This window comes from Glossina fuscipes, unplaced genomic scaffold (genome assembly GCF_014805625.2).
Source record: "Glossina fuscipes isolate IAEA_lab_2018 unplaced genomic scaffold, Yale_Gfus_2 0, whole genome shotgun sequence".
NCBI lineage: Eukaryota > Metazoa > Arthropoda > Insecta > Diptera > Glossinidae > Glossina > Glossina fuscipes.
In genome coordinates this window covers 25,549,208-25,575,718 of record NW_023998414.1, presented here as the reverse complement: position 1 = coordinate 25,575,718, position 26,511 = coordinate 25,549,208, and the positions used below count along the sequence as shown (strand labels likewise).

The 26,511-nt window shown below is 31.7% G+C and overlaps 1 protein-coding gene across 2 annotated transcripts; it reads right to left on the bottom strand.

The window, feature by feature from the left end:
- Nucleotides 1–80: 80 nt before the first annotated feature.
- On the bottom strand, nt 81–26,187 carry LOC119644638 (protein no-on-transient A-like). 2 transcript variants are annotated; one of them, XM_038044272.1, is made up of 5 exons: nt 25,759–26,187; nt 24,230–25,316; nt 23,851–24,168; nt 20,774–20,838; nt 81–204 (listed from the first exon to the last, which is right to left on the bottom strand). In XM_038044272.1, exons 1-5 carry the CDS (start codon nt 26,041–26,043, stop codon nt 157–159), a joined length of 1,803 nt encoding a protein of 600 aa, XP_037900200.1. In that variant the 5' UTR covers nt 26,044–26,187; the 3' UTR covers nt 81–156. The 2 variants fall into 2 exon arrangements, with proteins under 2 accessions (XP_037900200.1, XP_037900199.1); XM_038044271.1 differs by lacking the exon at nt 81–204 and adding an exon at nt 10,338–10,994.
- Nucleotides 26,188–26,511: the final 324 nt, after the last annotated feature.

The window sequence follows — 26,511 nt, the reverse complement described above, 5'->3', positions numbered from 1 at the left end:
TTGGAAATGAAAAAAAAAAAAAAAATAAGAAGAAGAAGAAGAAAGCAAAACTCATGTATAAAATTGAAATTTAACTTGCCTTATATCTTTATGCGGCATTGAAGAATTGCGCTCACGATTTGTATTTTAGACAGCTCAGATTAGATATAATGTCAACTAGGTGCACTCTAAAAATTCCAGTATACGTTTCTCCAATGAAATGAACTGAAAATATTTTTAATAAAAACAAAACATACTTTTATTAAATGTACAAAGAGTATATATAATAATATATTAAATGAAACGAAAAAAATAAATAAAATTGAATAGTTTTTCAACCAAAACATGATACTAGAAGGCAGTAGATTGTAATCGTCGTGGTGTCAAGAGTCTCGCCGTTAGTCTTTTTGTCACTTTTGGCAGCATATTATTTATAAACTTTTTCGATTTAAATTTCAATTTTTTTTTTTTTTTTTTTGCAAATCGATCCACTTCTCTCCCACTTGATATGACTATCCTAGTTCTCATGTTCATTAAACCAATCATAAATGATATCATCTTTGAAATCTGACAAAGAGAAATCATAAAAACTATTTTTGTGGCATACGATTTCGTTTTAGCGAATGTAGTCGCGATCGATCATATTTCCACTGCTGCTTAGGCAATTAATTGTAATTGTCAAGAAGTTTGCCAATATCTGGATGAAATTTTTTTCAATAAAACCGACGCTGGATGTCTGATTAAATTTAAAAAAAAAAAAAAAAAAAAAAAAAAAAAGCCGCAAAGACGGTCCTACGATTTTTATAACGACATGATAAATTATAACATTAACATTTCGAATACGTCGACAACATTCGAAATCTTCTGTGGTGGCCTTATCATGCGCTTAGTAAGAAGGTCGACATTGATTGAATTGATAACTAATAGTAATAAGATTCAAGGACCAGTTCATTCTTGTTCACAAACTTAGTTACATATATTAAATATATCGCTAGCGAACGAACGTGTGTAAGACTAAGTAATCCTGGCTGGAAGAGAGTTGATGGCAATAGCTTATATCTTGCATTAATAATATCATTTTTCAATTGAAATTCATTTTTATCTTTTTTTCTCTCTCTTTTATTAATGTTCTCTTAATAAATTTCATTATTTAAGAGTAGTAGCATGAAAGAGCAAGACACTGCACTGCACTGCAGAAATGAGTTTTACATGTATTTAGAAGAGTGAAAAAAAAAAAAAAATTAAAACTTAGTTATATTCGATTAGATCAGAATAAAAAGTGATAGCTAAAAGAATATGATAATAATAATGGAGAACTTTGAAATCATGACATGAAAAAAAACCAAGGAATGACAAAATTATTGAAATTTTGATAATATATTTCAAATCTTATACTATCGAAACATATATACAAAAAAAAAAAAAAGCAAAACTGAGAACCAATCGAAAAAGGAAAAAAAAAAAGAAACAGACAGATTAATGCTTTCCAAGGAAAGGATTAAAAAAAATTGTCTTTATTAATCATTATTGGATCTGAAAAATTTCGCAGCAGAAGGTAGGAAGAAGGACTACCACTACCTCCCGCATGTACTATCTCAAATTCAAGCATTTAATAGATTCAGCAAATTCTGCATATATTTGATAGTATAAGCGTATACTGGCTAATATCATAAATGGTTTGCGAACTTAAATATTAGGTATCGTATCCTTTCGTAACCGTGTTAATGATGGACGCGCATACCGAAGATTCGCCCCAAAGCGAATATACTAAACTATTAATTATTTATTATTGAGATTTGCAGTTTTTGATTTTTCTTGCTTTCAGATATAAAAAGTCTTTCCCCCCCCCTCCCCCTCCCCCTATCACGGCATTTTAATGAACCTCGCAAGAAGGTTATTATAATTCGTAGTGTTCATGATTTTCTTATGTCTTTTTCTTTTGGTTAAAAAACTTTTCATCAAAAGAGAAAAATATTGGTTAGTATCCAACGTATGTTCTATTTTTATTCTTTTCTTTGTTTTTTTGTTTTTATTATTGTTTTTTTTAATCAATTTGATCTCATAAAAGCATTATTTTCAATATTAATAAAATTGGATTGGGAAGGAGTTTTTCTTTTCGAATGAAGAAGTATAATAAGCTATAATTCTCAGATATGCCATTTAATAATAATTCAATCAGGAAGTAAGAGAAAACTGATTTATCAGATTCCGTTTTTTCTTTTTTCGCATTAGAAACAACATTAGCTTTATGGAATCAGATTTAAAGAAAACACCACCAGCGCAAAAACAAATTTTCATGAATCATAGATAAAAATAATTATCATATATAATATCATAAGCTTGTATTGTATACATATATATCAGAGAGATCTTTCATCATATAATTAATACCCAATCGCCAACACAATATAGAACCACCTCTTCTTATATAAACAACAACAATAACTTTTTTCTTTTCTTTTCTTTTTTTATCGCATTCATGTGTAATGTAATTTTGTATCAATTATTTTCAACCAAATAATTATTATTCACCATAAGTATTAAAGCTGAGTATGCTTTTAGAATAGAGAGCAATAAGAATAGAATGATAAGATAATATTCGTTTCGAGAATAAAAAAGAAATATATTTCATCATAGCAATTCAATAGCAAACAGTTGGCATATCTGAGGACATACATCAAAAGTATATATATAAATATATATATATATATATATATAATACTTTAAATATATATATATATATATATATATATATATATGTATATATATGATAGAAGATATAACGTGAAGAGCCAAAGTCTTCAAAAATCATTTTATTTATTTATTAATTTTTTTTATCTATATATCCAATAATAAACCTAAATACATCTCTTTTTTTTTTTTTATCAACACATTACATCAAATTTTTGATAGCATAAAAAAATTTCTGGGTGCTTACCTCACTTGTGTGTAAAACTTATTAGAATTTTTCAATAAAGTTCTCTGTGTTGTAATAAAAGCAGAATCGATTGTTTTCTCTTTGCAGTTCATTCATATGCAACACACAGTCAGTGTTTCTTTTAGTTTTACTTATATATACATATGGGTGTATATATGCAAAATGAGTGGTAGTAGGTAGTAGTAGTAGTAGTAGTACTAGTAGTAGTAGTGGTAGTTGAGAGATTCCATAATTATATCCATTTAGATAAGTATCAGTGTTACTTGCCCGACTGCAGCGGAATATCCATTGATTACAGTGTTGATTAATAAGATTATTATTTCTTTATTTTTTTTTTTTTCTCTTATAATATTAGACCCAAAAATCAGATGTTATTAGCATCGATATTCATTTTTTTTTTCAAAGGTCCCACGTTTAGAATTGAAATTTACAAATGCATACATTTTCAATATATATTTAAACAATTAAACCAAGCCGACTGTTGTGAATGTCGTACCCCCATCACAAGTGATCTAAAATCCTAATGTTATAATCAATAACTGCACACGGCAGATTTCCCCAACGGTGTTTTCTAATAGGTTATTGTTGACTTTAATAATGGGTTCAAAAAGATTGTATAACTTGTACTGGGGGAGATCGATCAGCCATTAAGAGGAAGAACACCACTGCAAAATTGATTCATCTTCTTTCTTTAGCTTAAAGGAAGAATGAGTGATATAGAAAAAATATGATTGTGGGCGTGGGAAAGTCATAGCTTTGTATAGCAACCGAAACGGTTACCTGAAATTTGAAAGGCATCTCATGCGATATAATTGCTGCTAACTGGCTACCTAAGATTGTTCCAACAATTTTCATTTGAATATATATAATTATATTATATATATATATAAGTGATAATTATCTGTTGCATTTTTCTCATTCAAATACTCGCCGCTATTCGCCCAAAAATCATGCAATTCCCTAATAATAAGGGACATGTACAGATCACATGAAAGATATTTTTTCATATCTCATATTCATATTGGGACTAGGTAAGCCTCAAATGGGTCGCCGTTGTTATGAATTTGAATATTTTTCAAAAACTATTTCCTTTTATCCCCAACACCACTTGTGGTTAAGCTTGCAACATACACAGAAGGACTTGGGGATGGGACCCGCCTTTTATTGTACCAAGCAATTCACAATTATTTTCTGAATTAATTTAAATTTGTCTCCACAGTCTTGCTTTCTTGTGTTCAACCTACAAGGCGTAACGTTTTTCAGTCCATGGGCGTACCGGACCACGATTTTGATCACTTTTCGCATAATAATTGTAGGCTGATGTAAGGTAATTAAAGGCACGCCGTAGCGTACTATGCTCTTTGCACTTGCTTTTATACTTAAAGATACGATTAGTAAGTTCATCAAAAAGTGTTATTACTCTATTATTACCTTTCATGCCTTGATTCCAAAAGGATGCTTTTGATCAGTTAATTTAGGCGATTGTAGTGGCGTTCCCCCTTAAATAAAATCGACAATATTAAGGCGATAGACCATATCGGTTAACAAATGTGTAAATATTATCCGTACCGTCAAAATCGTTAGAATATAAGACGAGAGAGAAAAGCGGACAGGACAAGAGAACAGTTTTCCTATTAAAATTTTCATTAAATTAGGTTTGCTAAGTTTTGGTTCCGCTCTTTAAGAATCGGTCCTTACGACTACCAGATTAACAGACGTCAGCTATGGTCGGTCTCTGTTGAAGCCCGTTAAGTTATAATAATGAAGACAAGATAAGGGAAAAATTTGCACGTAAACCTCTAGATGATCTAGGATAGGATATTCGCCCACCAGTACGTCTATATACATAGTAGATAAAAAGGCTGAAACAATTTAAAAAAATTTCAAAAATATTTTCGTCAATAACTTACATAACATAGAAGATATCGGTTTAAAATTCGAAGCAGGACAGGCGACCGCAGCCCGTAAGTAAATATGGATCACGCCATCGGCATCGCCATGTGTTGGTTTTATTATAAGATTCGTCCCAAGACGAATAGAGTTCGCTTTTTTACTTGATACATTACATTAATTTCAGTCATTGAACAGGAGAGGGGGGAGCGGTTGGGTGGGTGGGAGAGGTAATAGATATCGCCCTTTAGAACTTATTTTTATACATAACAGATATCTATAATATATATATATAGCACGTGTAAATCCCCGTCTCCAGTTAAGAGTTGACCTAAGCTGACCTAAGAAATTTTCCCTTTTCTTCATCGATCGATTTTTTCCTGCGATCGACCGTAATGTATCTTCAAAACTAGTGAAGACACAATAGTACGGTAAGATAAGAAGAAGAAAATTCCGAAGTGAAATTTTTTCATCATTTAAGAATTCTTCATAATAATATTATTGTTAATAATAGATTTTAAAAATTATTCAAGTCACCAAACGTTAGATTGCTTTTCTTAATTCGTAAAGCACACATATATCGATATGCATGAGCATATATAACTTAGTTAATTTAACAACAAATAAAAGATGTAACCGTGAAGTCAGTCGCGAACACGATCTGTCCTTCCTTCGTAAATCTTCAATTATTTTCTTCTTAAATTACGGAAAAGATTGTACCTTGTTTCTATGACGGCGGCGGCAGACTTCTTTGAGTTAACCCTTTCATGGGTTAGATTCCAGAAAGCGTTAAATGATGTGGTCTAAAAATTTTCTTGCCCAAAACCTTATTATTCTTTGTCTACTGAAACTTAAGACTATTGTCATACGGAAAGTGTAAATTTCACATTTGAATTCTCACGTGAGTGGGGGGTTCGGTCCAAAAGTGAGACTTACATGGGCTCAAATTTAGTAAATTTTTTTATTATCATATCAAATTACTGTTACGGCCGGAGGAAATGCATCGTAAATTATTGACAATCTGACCTTTTCGCAATATGAAAGCTTAGTTTGCTTAGAATCAACCCAATCCAAATTTTTCACGACAATTTAGAATATATCGATCGACGTAGTATGACTTAGTGACTTTTCTAAGAAAATTTTGAAAAAATAAAAGTATTTTCTATATATAATGACTTTTCAAAACAAATAAAAACATAGTCGAACAAGACCGACTATTGAATACCCCGCACCACTTCGACTAATACAATTCCTCATTTATTTCCGTGATGAAACATCAAATTATACCTTGACTCGAAGTAAAGATATTTCTTTAACATGGTACCCCACATAGATATGACCGCTCAAAAAGTGAACTGTCGTGGTTCAAATTCAGCAAAGTTAATCATCTTGTCAAACACTTTTGTATTCATTATAATCCTTGTGTTGGGTAGAGGGGGGCTCGAAAGATAGGCTTATCTGCCCCAAACTTGATATGGCTAATTTCTATGTCAAATCAATACCACGGATGAATTTTCACTGTAAGATACTAAAGTTGTAACTTTATCTCGCGTAAAAACATTTTTATAGGAGAGGATTCGTAATAACGGACCATCCAAACAATATTTCTTGCATCTATTAGTTAGTTAGCCGGCTTACTCAGTGATCTTTGTCAAAAAATTCTTCAAATTGCGAACTTTTTTTTCATGATTCCTAGTACTGGTACAAGTGGGTCTAATCAATACGTTTCCAACATGGTTCGCTTCCCAGAGCAAAACGCAACCCTATACCAAGTTCCATCAAAACATTTCCAGAATTGCGACTTGTAGGAGCGAAGAAAAAATGACATGGACCGATATCAGGGAGGACAGATCTGCTTAAATTAATAATCAGAAAATAATTCTGAATCGATCAGTATTAAAATATGAACCTATCTTCAGCCCTTCTGAACGTTATCTACATTAGGAGATACACATGCAAACCTAAAATTGTGTCTTTCTTCTTTCGGGTGCTAGGGGGCATCAAGTTTCGTTTTACGGCAACGAACTTTATAAAAATATTTTTTTAAATCCTGAATTTTTTTGGTTAATGATTTATTCATATTACAACAATATTCTGGAGAAATATTCCTAATATGGTGCGTTATAGCTTTTTATCTCATTGCCATATTTCCAACATATCATAATCCATCTTAGACATTTTTCCAGACCTTAAAAAACGTATTATGTTAAGAAAAAAAAAAAAAACAATTATTATTAGTTGCAAGTAATTAGTAGTATTTGAAAACAACAATTATCGCTCTGAAGCGATTTTTTAGTACTCCAAATATCTAAAATCAGAACACACCACCATCAAAAAATTATATATATATGTAAAAATTACGTTTTTGAATTTCTGATGTCCAGATATAAGACCACACATTACGTTTTTCTGCAAGTTGTTTACATATTATTCGTTTACCAAACGATAGATAGCATCTTCCCGGTCAACTCATTTGCGAGTGTTGCATTGAAGTAGGCCTTCACATCGGCCCATTACTAAGAAGATACCTCTTCTCTTATCCAGCTGAAAATAAAGCTATACATCTCCAAATATCTCTCTTCATGCACACGCACAAACGGCGATAGTTAAGAATATTCGCTAGCAATGACAATTTTCATTCGAACGAGTGAACTGGGAATTATTCTAATTTAACTGACTACGCAGTTCCATATTCAACAAATTTCCTCGCTACTTATTAATTAAAGTCAATTCAATTCAATTTCAAATTCGTTAAAAATTTTCTTATCACAGTCCGCCTATCTATTTGCAAGTAGATCCTAGGACATGCTTATATATATATATACATATCTGCATACATATATACATGCATACACGCATACATGCATACATACTCGCATAAATAGATACATACAGGCATACATATGTACATACATGCATATATATGTATATATACATATCAGTGTTAAGTTCAAAGTCGATGCTTATCGGCCCGTCTACGTTTGTTGAACATACCTTCGGATAACAAAAATTGAAGTATACTTTTCAAATAGGGTAAGGGCAATTAAAGTTCCTGCGCGCTTACACTATTATTGAAAAGAGGGCACATCGGGCAAAGAACCCGCACATAGCGTAACATAAACTGAAAACAATTTGTTTTCAAAACTTGAAAAAATTTGACTTTTACCCATTGTTTACACATACCCCCCAAGATATAATAATAACAATTTCCACATATATTCTATGGGTAGTAATCGCCAAAAGGTACGAAAGTGGAAAACTCGCCCACGTTTACCCAACGTTGCAGAGCATATAGGCAATGATGAAGGTGGGTGGTGGGTATATAAGATTCGTCGACAATTGAATATAATTTTCAACACGACTTAAAAAAATTTCCCTAAATTATCCAAAGGGACGATAAGATGATTATGAGGACGAAAAATGATCCACAAAAGTAAGGCAAAGCTGGTACACTGAAAGGTGCTTTGAATGAGTTGAATGTGAAAAAATTACAATTTTTCAAAATTCTAGCCTTCAAGCCAAATGATTTGATGCGGACATCGCAGATAAGAGATAAAACAAAAATTTTTTTCAAAAGTCAAATTTTGAATGCGTCTGATTTGAAGCCATAGTTCTGCTCCTTCAATTCTTCAAACAAAAAAAAAAAAAAAAAAAAAAACGCAAAGATATTCACTAGAATATATAGGATATTTGCGGTTTCGTTTATCTAGGAGGTGCAAAATGGTGACTTGCAAAGAAAAGAAAACTCGCTAGAGTTACCAAGCGCGTTCATTTTATTTTTGAAAAAAGTTGCTACGTATTTTAAGATTTACTTAATATTAATAGATTTTTTGCATTTCTTTTCCTTTTTAATAAAATCAAAAAAAAAAAATCACCCCAGCCTCTAGCTGAACATAAGATGGGATGGTATCACCACCATCACCTCAAAACATTTTGTAGCAAGCACACAACAACATATACCTTTTCTCTTTTTCGATATCGGAAAGGATGCATACAGGTAGGTAGGGTATGTATTTCCATTCTTGGCTCTTAATGGCAGGTAAATAAAGAATTCCACAAGAATATTGCTAAGCATTTAACCCATTCACTACCAACGATCACATATATATATGGCGCAGTGGTTCCTTGCAACAGCCCGACATCCCATATATGTTAAACGTACTCTATTTCTGTGTATTGGCACAAGCAAGCGTTATGCCTATGGCGGCAGCAGTCTTACAAAATTTTTCATATTGAAAAAGTATTGTATTATATATGTTAAAAAAAAAAATTTCGGATTGTCGTGGACGTTTTAATCAGCAGACATTGGTAGCGACGTAACGGAGTAAAGCGTGCCCGTTCGAGCCCGTTATATGGTATTCTACATAAAACCACTAAATCCTGCTATTTTCTTAATTAAGTATTTGCGATTAACCCGAGAAGTCGATTACGTGTACTTGCGTAGGTGCACACACCATCCTAGATTCTTTGGCATTGAAAGCAGTGCGTTTTTCAAAATCGCTCATTGATTTTACAATGAGCTAAGATTGTGTCAAGATTGATTAATTCCACAAAAATATTCAGACCGATATTCTTTCCGGCTTTTTGCCCTACTACAGAGAAAATAACAAAAATTACAAATAAAAATTATTTTTTTTTTTACTTTTTACCCAATATTTCAGAGTAAAATTTTCTTCATCGTTTAATATCTAGTGTAACTCCAAATATGAATGCTATATATATATATATTATATATAGTGAAAAATATTTATATGTCTTTTATGTAAAATTTTTACATCGAGGCATGTATATATTTTTAAATATGACAATTATTCTTAAAATATTAAAGAAAAAAGTTAAGAAATTTTCTTCATTGCTAGTAGTTAAGAGAAATCTTAAAATACATCTAAAAAAACAAAAAAAAAAAAAAAAATAATGATAGATGCAGTTTCGTCAACTCAAACACATATGTATCTAAGATCACAAAACTATATAAAAAAAAGCTCGCTTCAAAGGAAGCCTATGCGAATACTTTAATTGAATGAATATATATATATATATAATATTAAAATTAATTCGAAAGTTCTTCTCATCAGTACCCAAAAAAGAGACAAGCAGAGAGAGTGAGAGTAAGAGAGTAAGCGTGTGAGAAAGGGGGATGATAGAGAGATAGGGAGAGAGAAAAAGAGAGATAGATGGAGAGATAGGGAGAGAGAGAAAGAGAGATAGGGAGAGAGAGAAAGAGAGTTAGGGAGAGAAAGAGAGTTAGGGAGAGAAAGAAAGAGAGTTAGGGAGAGAGATAGAAAAAAAAAAAAAAAAGACAGAGAAATAGTGATAGTCAAGACGACGAGAAAAAGGATTCTTCGGACTTTTTCTCAAAATAAGAAATCAATGCTCCTGCCGTTGAAGGAATTATATACCATTCATATTATTTATGGTAAAAGTTTCGATAATATTTAATAAAAACCCAAAATTAATTATTAGTTATAAATTAATAATATAATTATTAATTATATGGTATGTATAGTGCTTTTCATTTTTTGTTTTGTTTTTTTGTTTTATGCTTTTCTTTTTTGTTTATTTTCTGTTGCTTTCAGCGTGCATACTGCTGCGCCCGCATATGCTCTTTTTGTGACAAATATATTAATTGATTGCCAATATTTTATTCGGTAGTCAAATTTCTCATCTAAAATCTCTAAGTGTAATATATCTTTTTTTTTAAGAGGGAGTTATGATTAAAATCAAGTTGTTTTTTAAAAATTGCATGTTTATGTTATATGCGGAAATAATATTTCACATATTTAAAGTCACACGCATGGTGGCGCGTATTGGAAACTTTTCCCAATAATACATCACCACAGGATTCGTTATATGTATTTTTCTTCTCATTCGTATTATTTCTGCTTTTTTCTTCTACTTTTTTTTTGCTATTTTTTCTTTTTTTTTGTTTTTTTTTTGTTTTTTTTTTTTTTTTTGTATTTTGTTCGTCTTCAAATTTTTAAAGGTCTGGTGCAACCGAGTAGTCACACATATTCATTTCATCTCAGAAACGTCTGCGGCGTTCCCATGGATTGTTGTTACCAGCATTATTATTGTTGTTATTGTTGCCACCACCGCCAACACCACCACCACCACCGCCACGTTGATTATTGCTGCCACCACCGCCGCCACCTTGATTTTGATTACCACCGAAATCAAATCCGAAATCCTAGACATGAGGGGAGGCAAATTGTTGGTAGATAATAGTCAAGTTTTTATAAAAAAAAAAAAAAATGTAAGCAAAAAAAAAAATTCACAATCTTTCAAAAATCAACAACAACAACGATGCAAACACAATCTGAATAGAAGCTTAAAGAAAAGCTTACTATCTTTATATAAAAACTTTTCTCCAAATCCTCTTAATTCCCTGTTCACACTGTTGAATTATTGAATTTTAGTATTTTTCTTCTTCTTTTTCTTCTCTTTCTTACAAGTCATTCTTTCTTTCTTCTTGTTTTTTTTTTTTTTTTATGTTACTTTTAAACTCTTACAACAATTGATTATGTTGTTGTTGCTTAGTTTTTTAAGTAGCGCAATAAATAAATATTATGAAAGAAAAAAAAAAAAAAAAAAAGAAAAAAAAAACTAAAAAACATGTTTCCTTTCCTTTTTTTCCACCTTAATTAAGAGACGAAAGATTTTATATAACTTAAGAATTCATATATAATATTAATAACAAAACACTTGTGCAATATGATAAATTGCAAGGAAATGCATTAATACTATACAAATTCTTGAAGAAATTTAACCCAATTTCAAAATGTAAATTTCAATAACAACAATACACACACACAACATATGCTTTTTTTTCGAAATTTTCGTCAAATAATAAATATTCAGGTAAAATTCATCATGATGAAAAAACTAACAAGAACAATTAGCACAAACAATAGAGTATTGTTTGTTTGTATTTTTAGCCTTAATATTTCCTCGTTTCCCCGTATAATAATTCAAGAAAATTTTTCCCATAATTCGACAAAAAGTATATTCTCGTTAACACCTACATATATTTCGATTGCATCTTAATATAATATTATCTCTTCTTTTTACTACTATTGTATCATGTATTTATTGCATACATGCATAGTAATTATTGTTCAACCAGAAATGATGGATTTTCGTTTAAAACCAAATATTTATGTTCTGTTCATTTAAAATAAATCAATTAACGTAAACAACTAACTAGAGTTTTATTTATATTATGTTACTTTAGGGTTAATCCAATTTTTACCATACAAAGCAATAACAATGAATAGCAAAAAACAAGTCGCGAGAAACCATTACGAAAAAAATGTTTCGAAAAATAGATATCGAAATAGCAATGTTGTTTTTATCAAGAGTAGCACTTAATTCCATACATACGTATAATGAGAGAATTAATTGACTTGGCAACAGATTAATTTACCAATTTTTAAAATGTAAGCAATAGCGGTACCCAAGAATGGAAGTATGAAGATAAGTGAAGATAAAATCTATTTACCAGCCCTATGTATTGGTCCGTTAAGAAAAATAACACGTGTACCCATTTAAGTACACATTCGCATTAGTCTATTATGAAAAATAAGGCGTGTACGCTTTTCATTACACGCTCGCGTTGGTCTGCTAAGAAAAACGATGCGTGCACCCTTTTCAGTACACGCTCATGTTGTCAGTATCGTTATTTTAAACTATATATTTATAATTGTAATGATATATAATATATGAGAGCACTGTTCAAGACGCGTCTTGGCAATTAACTCTCAGTGCATTTTTCAGTCGATTAGCAGTTCTTTCATTCGTAGTTCTAATTTAATAAGTTCTAGTTGTTCTTTACATTAATCATAACCATAAATAATCAATTATTTGTAAAAAATTAGTTTTGTACTTAGTTGTGCACCGATCATACACACCACCTTCTTCCATACTTTTCGTAAAAGCAGCCTGTGTTCAAAATATTTCAAAAATCACAAACTTTCTTTTACAATTGTATAATAAAATGGCGGCGTCCGTACCTTCGGAGCATGATATTCATCGTTGCATACTTTTGCATTTCGATGCGAGATTTAATGCAACTGTGAGAAGAACGAAAATTTGCGAGATTTATAAGAAATGTCAACAACAAGTGTCCACAACGTTGGTTCAGAAAGCTTTGCTGCTGCTGTTTTTGGCGATTATAACCTCTTTGATAGATCATGAAGTGGACGACCCATTGAATTTGATAATTGACAAGAATTATCGAGAAACCTTGCATCCAGATGGTCAACTATGCTATAACGACACCTACACGAAATTAGGAAAGCAAATTGGGCAATAAATATGTTTACTGCAACCATTAGGAGATTAGTGAATCCATTTTATTGAGATCTTTGATATCCAGACTTCGTAGAAATCCATCATCATTATCGGAGGCGAAAAATGGCCCAGCCCTAGCTTATCACTTGAAAAGCGTGTTATTGTGCATTTTAATGGGATAATTCACTTTTAGAGGAACATTTTTATTCCTAAGTTGCATTGTCAACGACCACAACGATTACAATAACAGCTATCGGAGGAAGTTCACTGAAAAGGTTTAATACTGCAAATTTTTGTAGTACATACTTCGTGCCATACAGCGAAGCTCACTCATGTAATAATCAAAGAATTGCATTGCGAAGTTTTGCCGCATGGCCCACACATATCGGATATCACTTCCTCTGACATGATTTTTCCAAATCGCTAAAAGCACTATTCTCAGAACTAAAGCATTAATTTTCGTAGAAGATGTGAGAAGACGATAAACCTTGTGTCGTATTTCAAGACACAAGGCTTGAATATTTCCGGGAAAGATGACAATTTATGGAATAAAAGTTTATTTCACATTTCAAAATAATTGATTACTTATGGCACGCAACACCCCATTCCAACCGCTAATATATATTTGAATTATTAATGCGAAAAATTGGGAAAGTTAAATCGTGCGAGGAAGGGAGACCTATGAATCGTATTTTTTGTTTTAATAAAATTTTCGTCTTTACATGAAAGTATAATTAAATTATAACATTTAGTTTCTTCAAATTAATTACGCAAATTATTAAAATTCTTGCTTGAATATTTATAATTAATTCTCTCTTAAACGCAAAAAAAAGTGTACCGAAAACAGCACACGTGGCCATTGAAAAATGGCATGTATTTGCAGTAAGCAGTAGGCAACATATTTCCGCAAACGTTCCATACGAGTTAATTAGTTAATGTTGGCGTTATCTTCGATCTCTGCAGTTATCAAATATTGGTGCGCCTTGTAATGGCTGACCGCAATGGAATGAGAAGGATGAGAAGGTTGATAGGAATAGGACCTTCCATAAATCACTTCTCAAACATCTTCTTTACGATTATGACACTCAACCTGTTTACGGAGCAGCATGCGTTCCTTTGCAAATTATTTTTGCTTTTTTTCCTATTAAAATATTATATAATCGAACTTTACAAATATTGCAATTTTCTTAAAACACCAGCGCGCAAATGTAAATTCTCACTTAAGAGACGCAAATGAAGACTGAGAACAATCTACGGTTGGTCTTACAACAAATGGATGAATGTCAAATATCCATAGTTATATATATAAAAAAAAGCGCTTTAAAAATTTCGATTTTATGCACGTAACAATTATGTCGCCAAAACTGTAAGCAATATTCTTGAGAGGAACCCTTTTAGAACCACCGACTTTTATTAAAAAAAAAAAAAAAAATTTTACTTATACATATATATATATATTTATATTCAAAACTTTGAAATACTCGATTATTGAATAGAAGCGAAATACTTGAATTTATTATCCCAAATGCGCGACTCTGTTAGTAAGCGCAACTCTTTATGTATGTTATTTTACGTAATTACATTAAAAATTACAATATTTAGTTATGTTGTGCTTCTGCGTGCATATTAAAGATGATGCAATAATGATAATTAAATAACTTTTCCACACTATTTTCAGTTCATTATCGCAACAAATATAGAGTGAATAATAAAAACAAGCGCGCGTATGCGGCACGTGCAGCGGGAAAAACCTAAATTACGCAACATTTAAAAACAGAACAGTTAAGCTGAGCTGAGCTGTGCTGTGCTATGCTATGCTATGCTATGCTGTGCCTTACCGCATTTGCACTTTTGTGCAGGAGCTTGCAGCAATAAAAGTAAACGTTTCATTCAACTGATAAATTTATGAAAGAATTCGTGTTAATATCCGGCTAATGCCGAATGAAAATTATTGAACAATCTGTTAACTTGGATCGACGAGACTACTAACCACCCAAAATTCATTGTCAAATGGCGACGACTTCCTAATCGGAATGCAGAAAATGTTGAAACATATTCGCTTCGATACGCAACTAATCACGAAAGTAATTTTTAAGCAAGGGTAGCGCGCTCTATAGCTAGTAACTACAGAGATTGTTGTTTGTTTGCTTTAAATTTTTGTCACAATGTGAAAAATGTTTGGAATCGTTTAGTCCTTGCACTACACACACAGACGGCATTTATACCCCCTCCTTCTCCTATCCTATCCCGTGTCATTGATATGCTTTTCTCGGTATTCCAACTAGACAAAAATATATCCATTGACATTCACCGGCAATGAATATATGAAAGTAAAGGAATCGTGTATGCGATGAAAATCGTTGTCATTTCATATTTAAAGGATTCGTTTGTTTTGCGAACGATAGGAAATTACAAAGAAATGGTGTGAACGAGAATACAACAAAACACAATGTTCTTAGAAATAATGACCGCTGAACTAATTGTTTCACACTTCCTTTACTATATACTTGTCGTGGTATTAAAAGCGCTGAGAACTTTTTCTTAAAACCATTTTAAAATTCATTCTAATCCAATTTAAAAATCCGAATGATAACACAACGGATCAACCTAATGGATTAATTAGGCAATTAAAAGTACGATTCAAACGTTTTCATAGTTTTTCATAGTAGAAGTAGTTATTATTATATACAATTAGCGGAATGGGAATAGTGACTTAACCTCATTAAGTGTGAGGAGATTACTTAAGAAACTGCAGTAAACCTGAATCAATTAATAATCTTCTACAGTCCGTCGTCCAGACGTCCGTCTAGGCAAACGTGAATGATGCTGAGAGTTCACGAATCGTACACTATTGGACATTTCGACGTCTGTATAGCGTATTCTCACAAAAGATTTGCACCTCTTTAAATATATATATATATATATATGTATATACATAATATATGTATATACATAATATAATATATGTATATACATAATATAATATAATATACATAATATACATAATATAATATACATAATATAATATACATAATATATATATATATATATATGTCTATCAATTTATATACCAATAAGACAAGTAATAAGTAGTCATGAGAGCGCTAGCCTCGTTTCTGTAGTCCAAGCGCACTTAGAAGTGTGGATTGTGTGTTCGATAAGAAAACAAGAGGTGCGTGTAGTTATTGAGCACCGCCCTTTGGTAAGAAGAATAGAATTCTATACCTATACATACACTATACTATATATATATATATACATACACTATACTATATATATATATATAGTATACACTATACTATATATATATATTTCGAATCGAAAGTAGACCTTTGGGCAACCCTTAAATTGTTAGATCCTTTATAAAACCTAAACGCCCGAATAATGACAAAAAACACATACTTGAAAGTTCTAAATTTATATCGTTAAAAATATAAATCGATCAATTGCTCTTCATCTTTATTGTTGTGTTTGCGAAAAAATGCAAACAATAAATTTCCTATATTTTTTGTTATCTCAATAATGTATATTATTTTTGTAAATAAGATAAATTTGTAAACATTAAAATATCCTAATATCGGCTACAATTTTATTCGATTTTAATGTTTCCCGTAACGATTATGTTGTTTTATGTCTCAGATGAAACCATGCCCCCATTAATTGTTGAATTATAAAGCGAACCCACCAATTCTTTAAAAGCGTAGATTTTCTATGATCACTTTTTTAATTGAAGTGAAAACCATGTTTGATAAAATATTAAAATTTTTACAATTTTTACTCAAAAAAATTCCTAATTAAAATAATGGTTACTGTTATTCAAAATTTCTTTTTAAAGAGAACTCTTATCATATAATAAGAATTATCGGTCAAACATCTCTTACTTCAACAGTAAAGATTAAAAAACTTGAAATTTCTCTCTTATATCTCAAGGAGAGACCCAAGAGTATAAGAAAATTTCATTCAAAAACGTTGCCTAAATTAGTTAGAAACAAAAAAAAAAAAAAAAGTATTGAGAAGTTAGCTGGATATTCTCAAATGCAGTTAGTCGAACATACGAGATATGTAAATTTCTTTTTCTTTATTTTGTAGAAGAAACCTAAAGGACGCACGATGGATGATATAAGTAAGAAAAGAAAAGAATTCCGCATTTATTTAATTAAAGTACATTATGGTGTGAATGACAAAACAGACCAAAAGTAAAGAGACGCGTGTTCGAATATGTGAAATGAGAGATAAAGAGTACTCTTCATAGTTAGTACATCAAAATATTATAAGAGAGGAGGAGGAGTTGATATAAGAAATGCGACATGAGAGTGGGAAGATTTGAATCTGAAACGAAGACACAGAGCATAAGTGGAACATTTTATGAAATCTTTAAAACAAATATCTATCTATCTATCTATCTATCTATCTGACTCATATTCTTTTTATTTCACATTAAATTTCATCGCATTGTTGTTTCGTACACCAATTGCAGAGTACAGAGGATATTTAAAATCCACAAGTAATTATTAAGAAGGACGCATCGATTCGGAATCATTTTCCGAATCGACTTAAAAGTATCTCGCGATACTTTCGACGAAAATTAAATCCCATTGAAAATAGATTGAATCGGACCATTTCTCTTCCCATCATCATCATCTTGACATGGAAAAATTTTTGAAAATTTTCACGCAAACATCTATACAACATTTAACATATGTAATTGTTCCTACAGAAGATGAGCCTTTCCACACAAGATAAGCCCTTTCGGCAACACAATCCAATTTATATTACAATTTAATTTTTAATGCTATACAGTAAGAGAATTACTCCATAAGAACGTATAAAACACATTTCAAATTTACTACGGATCGGATCAAACAAGCAATATTCAGTTCGTCTTCACTCTCGGTACAATCACTCATCTCGTAGTCACCCCGTTCGCAATATTTTCATCTGAATTACTGTTATCGTAACGTGATGTACTTGAAATTTAGAGACGTTTTATGGAAAAAATATTTTAATGTCACCTTCGAACCATAAGACAGACCAGACCCAACCCAACCCAAAATTTGAGCCCATATTTCCATGTAAAAAGGTACGTCCGTCCTGCAGTCCGATATAAAAATCAATCGTACCATATTTAAAGAACATATGTCATTTTTCGGAGCTTATCACAAGTAAATCTTTGTTTTTTGTATGGCAACATATTTCCAAAAATAATAATGGAGATATTTGGTAAAAAAAAAAAAAAGAGTAATTTTGCTAAATTTAGACCACCACATCAGCTTACGCTTCGGACTCGGTCTGTTTATGTAAAGGTTACTGTAAACAGTAGGTGTCGAGAGAAAGTATCGACGACATATAATTTCTGACGTTTTAACGCGAAAACAAATGAAGAATTATACGAATCGATATAGGGTGTATAAAGAAGTCGGCATTGCCCGACCATAGTATTCTTACTTGCTTTTGATTTCAAAAATCTGTACATTTAAGAATTAGAATTAGACAGCACGTAAAAACCGATTAGATTATCGAATTGCGAATAAACAATCTTTATAACGACGAATTATTATTTATAACATAAACGCCGCTTAAAAGCATACAAGTACTCAAAAAGCCCATTCCAAAAGCACTTTGGCAGGGAAAGGGCAGCAATAGTTTATCAAATCAAAAACGCCCAAATCGCCCTATGTTGAATGATGATATATATGTAAAACATGTAAAAATTATACAGAGGGAAATTTTAAGTAATCGCATCAGAGAATTGGATTGTATGAAATCTAAGCTTTGATCGATATGATTAAAACGCGATTTTAAGACGAATCGCTGCTCTCTAATATGTATTTCTGTGCACGAGAGAATCCATAGATACTGTGTAAAATAATTCCCCCCAACGTGTTCGATGGGTACGGTACGTGTAAATAAAATTCTACATTTTTAAAAAATCGAAAAAGAGTATTACAAATGGAAACTTTAGGCTTTACGAAGCATAGTGTAATTATCTTAGCTTAAATTAACAAAAATTAAATCACAGAATTTTTATATAAAATGTGGCATTTTTTTCATATAATGCTTATATAAGAGCTATATACTATTTTCACGAATTCAATTGCAAAGACAAAAGAGTATTAACTCCCTTCACGGTTCACTTTCATTACATAATATGTTAGAAAAAAAAAATTTTAATACTTTAGATATTACTCTATAGATAGCTGCATGACTTCGTTTATTCACATAGATAAATAGTAATTAGTAATCGGCAAATCTTATTACATGTATATATATATATATATACATATATTATTAAAAATTGCTTACATATCGCTTAATAAACAGAACAAAATATTAAGGTTTTAAACGAATATTTCAGCGTAATTGAAAAAATTATTTTGCCACCCACCAAAAAAAAAAAAAAAAAAGTCACATAAAAACTTCGTAGAATACATTATTATTTCAATGTAATCGGGAATAAAAAATAAATAAAAGAATGAAAAAAAAAGCAAATGCAACATTTGCATATTTTTATTATCTTTAGTTAAAATCCGAGAGGAGAAAATTTAACATTTTGATGAGTCAAATGTTTTTCAAGATACGCTCATCGACAATCACAATGAGCATTACATTGCAAGTATAATACATTTCCATAAAGGAAACACTTCAGTCTTAACTTAAGATATATAGAGAAACTCTCTTCTCCCTAAACGATGTCGTACAATAAACGAGCATATTGGAATAAATTTCTAGATAAAAATCTTTGGATAGTAAGGTAGGTAAAGCAAGCAAGCATCATGGTATGATAAAAATATATCATTAAATTTTAATCAATATTTTTTATCGTTTAATCAGTTTATCTGATTAACATTCGGTCAGAATGTTAATTGAGAAAGGAATAAAGAGAGCAAGTTGCTGTACGTCCCTAGGGAAAACGTTTAATATTTATATATCGCAATTGCTTTCAATTTCGAGAATTTTCCTCATATTTTCTTATTATTTTTAACCTTATTTCGATTCATATTTAAAGAGTTTAAGAATTAATTTGGTTTTAGTCTTTATACAAATTAAACAAATGTTTATTATATACAGAGACAGATTTAGAGCAATAATAATAATTATATAGAAAACGGAATTATTTATGCCTTTTGTTCACAACAATAATAATAATCAAAATTAATTGAATATATAACACAAATAATGCAAAAAATAAAAAATTTTATATATCTCGAAAGGTAATGAAAATAAATGTAAAATAGTATAATGAAATAAAAAATAATTAAATCAAACAACATAATCTACGTAGAAATTAAACTTATTTTTCCGTTGATTTGCGTAATTTTTTATAAATGAAAAAAAGAGAAACATCATCTACACCCTGACATATACCGATAATTTGCTGCTATAATTCTGTCGTAAATTAAATAAACTGTTTTTTTTTTTTTCTTTTTTTCTTTTTTTTTTTTTGAATGATAAATTGCTAAAAAGATTAGAACTAAATTAACGATTACTAAACTTAGTAAAAGAACAATGCTTGTCAGTGCTATTAAATAGTTTTTTAAGAAAGTGAAACTGTTCTTTTTTAATTTTTTACAGATTTTCCTTCCTTTTTTTTTTTTCTTTTTCTTTTTTGTTGTATAGAATAATAAATAAAATCAACTAATTTCTACGTCCTTTAAACATATTGAAAAATGAACGTACCTGCTGATTACTAGGGCCATTCGGGCCATTTGGGCCATTGCCACCACCACCGCTATTATTATTGCCTGTGGAAAACAATGAAAGAAAAAAATAAATAAATAAAAATTAATTAATACCTATAAAACCGAAAAGAAACAAATATAAAATTTTGCTTAATTTTTGTACAAAACATGTTTACATATTTAAGAAAAGTTTTTGTTCTTGAACACCAATGAAGAAAAAAAATCGCCACTGAATGTTCTTGGTGTAGTAAATGTAACATACTCTGAAAGCATAAGTATGATAGTTTATAAAATCTCTAAATATATACACATATAAAGCTTTATTTCCAACGGCAGAAGCAATCGGAGTAACGATAACGTTAACGATAGTAATACTAACAGAAGGCATTGACAATGGTGCTAATACCAACATGGACAGTCGTAATTAATCATAGTAGCAATAATCGGTTGTGATAACAACAGTGTTAGCCATAGTAACAATATTAGCAGCTTGTTATAAGACTTCTAGTTAGGGCCTGACTTCTTATTAAAAAAATCGAAACATCTATGTAAAAATAAGGTAGATCCATGTCTCGTCTCTTTGGGGGGAAGCGGCTAGAAAAACGAATTATATACGCTCACTTACAGACAATAATTCAGAGGTGGTGTATATGTATATATATATATATATATTTATATAGAAATACGATAGTTTCGGGCAAGAAAAACGGGGAAAATTTATTCGCTCTTATTTTATTAACCAATATGATCGACTTGTTTAGTCTGTAATTAGAAATGTTATTCGGTGGTAAGCTGCAGAATCTTTTAACATCATTCGTCAGCTCGTTACACAATAGAAGAGGAGAGACAAAAAGATCTGTCAAGAATCAATCCCATACCTACAAGACATTGTTTAAAAACAAGAAAAATACAACGCAAATTGAGATGGTTATGTTCATAGGTGCAAAATTCAAATAATCGAACAATTAAATGCCACAGACCGGCTATAAACTCCTCTATAGAATGCACAAAAATTCTGACATATATCGCCGACAATTATGTTTAAGAAAGGTGTGTTTTTTGTCTTTTATCAAGTTATTTCTCAATATTAATAATTATAGATCGAAAAATTTTCCAGTCGTCTATAAATAACATTTAGAAAAAAGAAATGGTTTAATATGGTTTGCGGGCGTTAGATGTCATTAGAACTCTTCCGACACTGAGATATTATTGGCCATTGACCGGTAAGCGACCTGTCAAAATATCTGAGTATATCCTCGAAAACACACAATCGCAATGAGCGCAAATTCAAGTAATATGTTCAGTAGCCGAAGTCTCGAAGATAGGGTTTACCAGTTCAAATCAAATCTTGGTTACTGCATCACGTTTGGTAATTTTTCGAAACGTTTGTATCGATATCAAGTTTCAATTAATTACGTGTTAATTTTTCTTATTTAATCCACAAAGAATTACTTTTCGGAACAAATGGAAAGGTTTTGAAAAAATTTTATGATCGTCAAGTTCGTCAAATATAAGTGTACAACATAGTGTACACTGCATGAAAACAGTGAATCTAATAGTGCAGTTTTACTGCCAAGTTTGACTATGGTAGAAGCAAAAATATCGAAATCGCAAGATAAAAGAGATAAGGGATGACGTTTGGTAAAACAAGCGAAGAAAGCAAAATTTATTATAAAAACGCAGTCAGGTGAAGCTGTTAATATTAATCGCTAACCGTAACTAATATTCAATTAAAAAACCACATTTTAATCTATAACTAAACGGCGAACACAGTCAATTTTATTTATAGGTGGGATGAAGGCAACACAAGTTATGTTAATAACGTCTGCGTGATAAGAAGTAATGACAAAACCATTCAACGGCATTATTGTAGAAACCTGAGATTAACAGTTTTCATTATCTATAAGATATTATGTTCGATATATAATTATGAAATACGTCGCTCATCGCCATATTCGAATAAAACGATACGAAATCCTGGCAAAATTTCATAAATAATAGAACTTCATCACTTTACGAAGAAAGTTCTCCTTACTTTAAACGTTCTCTATAGATTGTAATTATCAAAAATTATCCTTTAGTCTAAAGGAATTTTAAAAGGGAGAAATTGAAAGAACGAGTGTAAAAGTAATTAAAATATGACGAGTTTTTCCGTTTTCTGAATTCTGCGCAGAACCAACTCATTGAGTCGGATTGAACAGATTTTTAATCAAATTTGTTTTCATCGAAGAAACTAGTTTCCAACTTTCAACTGAAACTTCTACATGCCTGAGACGATGCAATTATGTTTGTGAATGCATGTACATAGCGTGCGATTTTTCATTTTCCTTTATAATACAGATCTACAACAAAATCTTATGCAGTCACTATTATAGAGATATTAAGTAAGAAAGTGAACCAACATGTTCGCATATCGTTATATTAGTTGTTACTGCCCGCATAATATCAATTTTGTACACCAAACGCAGAGTAACGAACGAGTGTAACACATATCATATTTTATTTATGCGATCAGAATGTGCATGCACAAGAGATTTTTTATAGGAGGCTTTCGTTCGATCATCATTTCCATAACCTTTGTATTAGATATTTTTCTAAAAAATATACATAATCGATGTGATAGTCCTGCAATATAGTAAAAATTACCTAAAAGAACATTTATCCATACCATATATGTATGGAAATATACATTCGATTTACAACTTTAACGATTGTTATGAGCCACTAAGTGCAGGTGCTTAATAAAGTGTGATATTTTCTTTAAGACTAACTCCTTTTTTGAAGCACAACGAAGTCTCAAATACTGCACAAAATGTTTCTTTTTATATTCATGCACTAAACTAATTAATATTCGTTTTCAATATTAAACAAACGAACCGATACCGCAAAATCAATTATGGCTTTTGCACAACGAATTAGTATTTAAATGTTTCGGGTAATGATACAGTACACAACAAGCTTACTAATTTTAGCATTTGGCTGCCATTTGCGCATGTGACAAAATTATTTTGGGCTAATTTTCAATTTTATGTGAAAATGCAGAATCAAAATTACATATATTAACGTGATAAATACCTCTGAAATCGAAGGGCGATGAATTATTGTTACCACCTGCCCCAGCTCCACCGAAATTGTCGAAGTTACTACAATTGCCACTGAAACCACCTTCCTGCTGATCTAATATAGAATTCAGTTGTTGGGCTTGCATAAACAGCGTGTTTTCCTGCTGACGTCGTCGCATTTCCTCCTCTTGTCGCATCATACGCGATTGCATTTCATTTTGGGTACGACGCATTTGTTCTTCCTCTCGCTTACGCATTTCCTCAGCTTGTTTTTCACGCATTTCCCATTCCATTTTCTTGCGCTCATTATCTGATTCTCGTTTACGCAATTCTATAATATATTAATTCATAAGTGTGATATAGTTTCTAAGAAAAGAGATTTACTTATTTACCTTGTCTCAACAACTCTGTTTCATGTTCATAACGTGCATACTCCATTTGTGCCTCAAGTTTTTCTTCTTCCATCTTAAGTTCACGTTTCAATGCCTCTTGTTTTGATTTAAACAACTCATGCAGCTGTTTCCATCGCGTGCCATATTCATGCTCAAAACTACCCAAATCGGCGAAACGTGGTCCAACACTGCGTTCTTGATTGAATTCTGGTGCTTTTTTATTTAACGATTTTTCAGGCAGGCCATCTGTATCATCATTCGCCTCGAACGGCTCCACAACACATGGCCGTAAAGATGCCGTTAAGAAGTAGCATTTCTCGTTGCAAAAACGCAAGCACATGTTAGCTGAAGATTTCTTTGCAAACTCAACTATACCTTCACCAGTGGTTTTTCCGCGATCATCAACATTAACATTTGCCTTTTCTACTGGACCAAACACTTCAAACGACTTATAAAGTAGTTCATTAGATACGAAAGGCGTAAGATTTGAAACTCGAACTATGGTTGCATTGGGAGCGTAGCGCACACGTAACATGCGACCTTTGCGCATAGTACCATCCAGTTCACGCTTAGCTCGCTCAGCATTTGCATGGTAATCCAATTTAAGAAAAGCGAAGTTCTTATCTGGATTACTAAAAACTTCACCAATTTCACCAAATGGCTTGAAAATCTCACGTAACTCTTCTTCCGTTACATCATTTGTAAGATTGCCTACATAAAGGCGGTTACGTCCCGAAAATTTCGTTTCCTCTGTATTCTCAATGGCTGGCAATTCGTGTGTCGGACCGCTGATAGCCCTCAAACGTTGACCAATAAAAAAGTCGTCATTACGTCCAGGGCCGCCAGGACCACCTGGTCCTCCCATGCTAGCACGATTGCCCCCGCCGCTACTACGACTGCGATCGCGTCTTTGATTACCACCGCCGGGACCACGGTTACCACCACCGCCACCCCCACCTTGATTTTGTCTGCTCTGATTTAAATTTTGCATTTGCGGCGGTGGCATCATAACAACATCGTCATTGCCGCAATCTGCATTCGACGGAGGCTGATGCGATTGGTCTTGCATAGAGTCATCTTGCTCTTGCTGCCAATGAGAAGAAAAACTAATTATATTTGCTGATAGGCAACATGCGGAAATCGTTATATATACTTCTCTAGAAAATCTAAACGCACACACCTACATATCAATTAATAGATATCAATATATGTCAATCTAATTTATACTTTTATTCTTTGCAACATTTACAAGGAAATTGCTAAGTCTTCATTAACGCATACATACAAAAGCACTCATTTAAGGCAGAAATAGCGGGAAAGAAGCTTTATGTGTTTAAAACGCAACTCTGCGAAGTGGTAAATTGCCAGAAGATGGAGAATGGCAACTCTCAATCAATATGGCCGACACAATTTATAGATGACGGCCATTTTGTAGTATACATAAAAAAAATTTTTCTCACGTTTTTTGAAACTACTCAAAACAAAATCTTGCTGCTACAATAATTTAAATTATTCAATTCAAGGCTTACTTGATTTTGAAAATTTCCTCCTCTATTCTGGTTATTACCACCGCTACCGCGATTACGATTGCGATTACCAAAGCCTTTATTACCACCAAATCCTTTATTCTGGTTACCACCTCCGCTTTGATTGTTGGGACCAACACCTGGCATGAAACGTGGCTTTTTCTCCATAGGGGAGTCAGTAGACTGTGATGGATTTTTGTTGAAATTTTTATTTCCTTGAACATTTTTAGGTGGCCTTTGAGGCAAAGGTGCACCGCCATTAACATCATTCTTAGCACCACCTTCCATGTTTCGTCTAAGAATTTCTTTATTTTGTCACACTCACAAGTTCACAAAAGATCTTTTTCTTTAGTCAGATCTCCTTCTCTATCAATATTAAGACACGACTCACCTCGTTGACGACCGGAAAGTAAATGAGTCTTCTTGTACGAAATATTATAATCTATACATACAGAATTGTATTTAATTAACGAATCAAGTTGGCAACGCGATGTACATTTAATCAAACTACTCTGTGTCTGTGTTTGTTATATGATGTTTCCTACTACGTAGTGTAAGTTTGTAGGCTGCACTTTTAGAAGGATGAAAAACTAAATTTAATGTTTAAGTTTTAGACGTCTTATATTTATATATATTCATTTCACATAAATCCCGAACAATATAATTAGGAAGTTGAAGAATAAAAACGCCTGTATGAGTTTATATACCAGCATATACATATTGGTTATTTAAGTGTCAGATATCAATATTTAAACG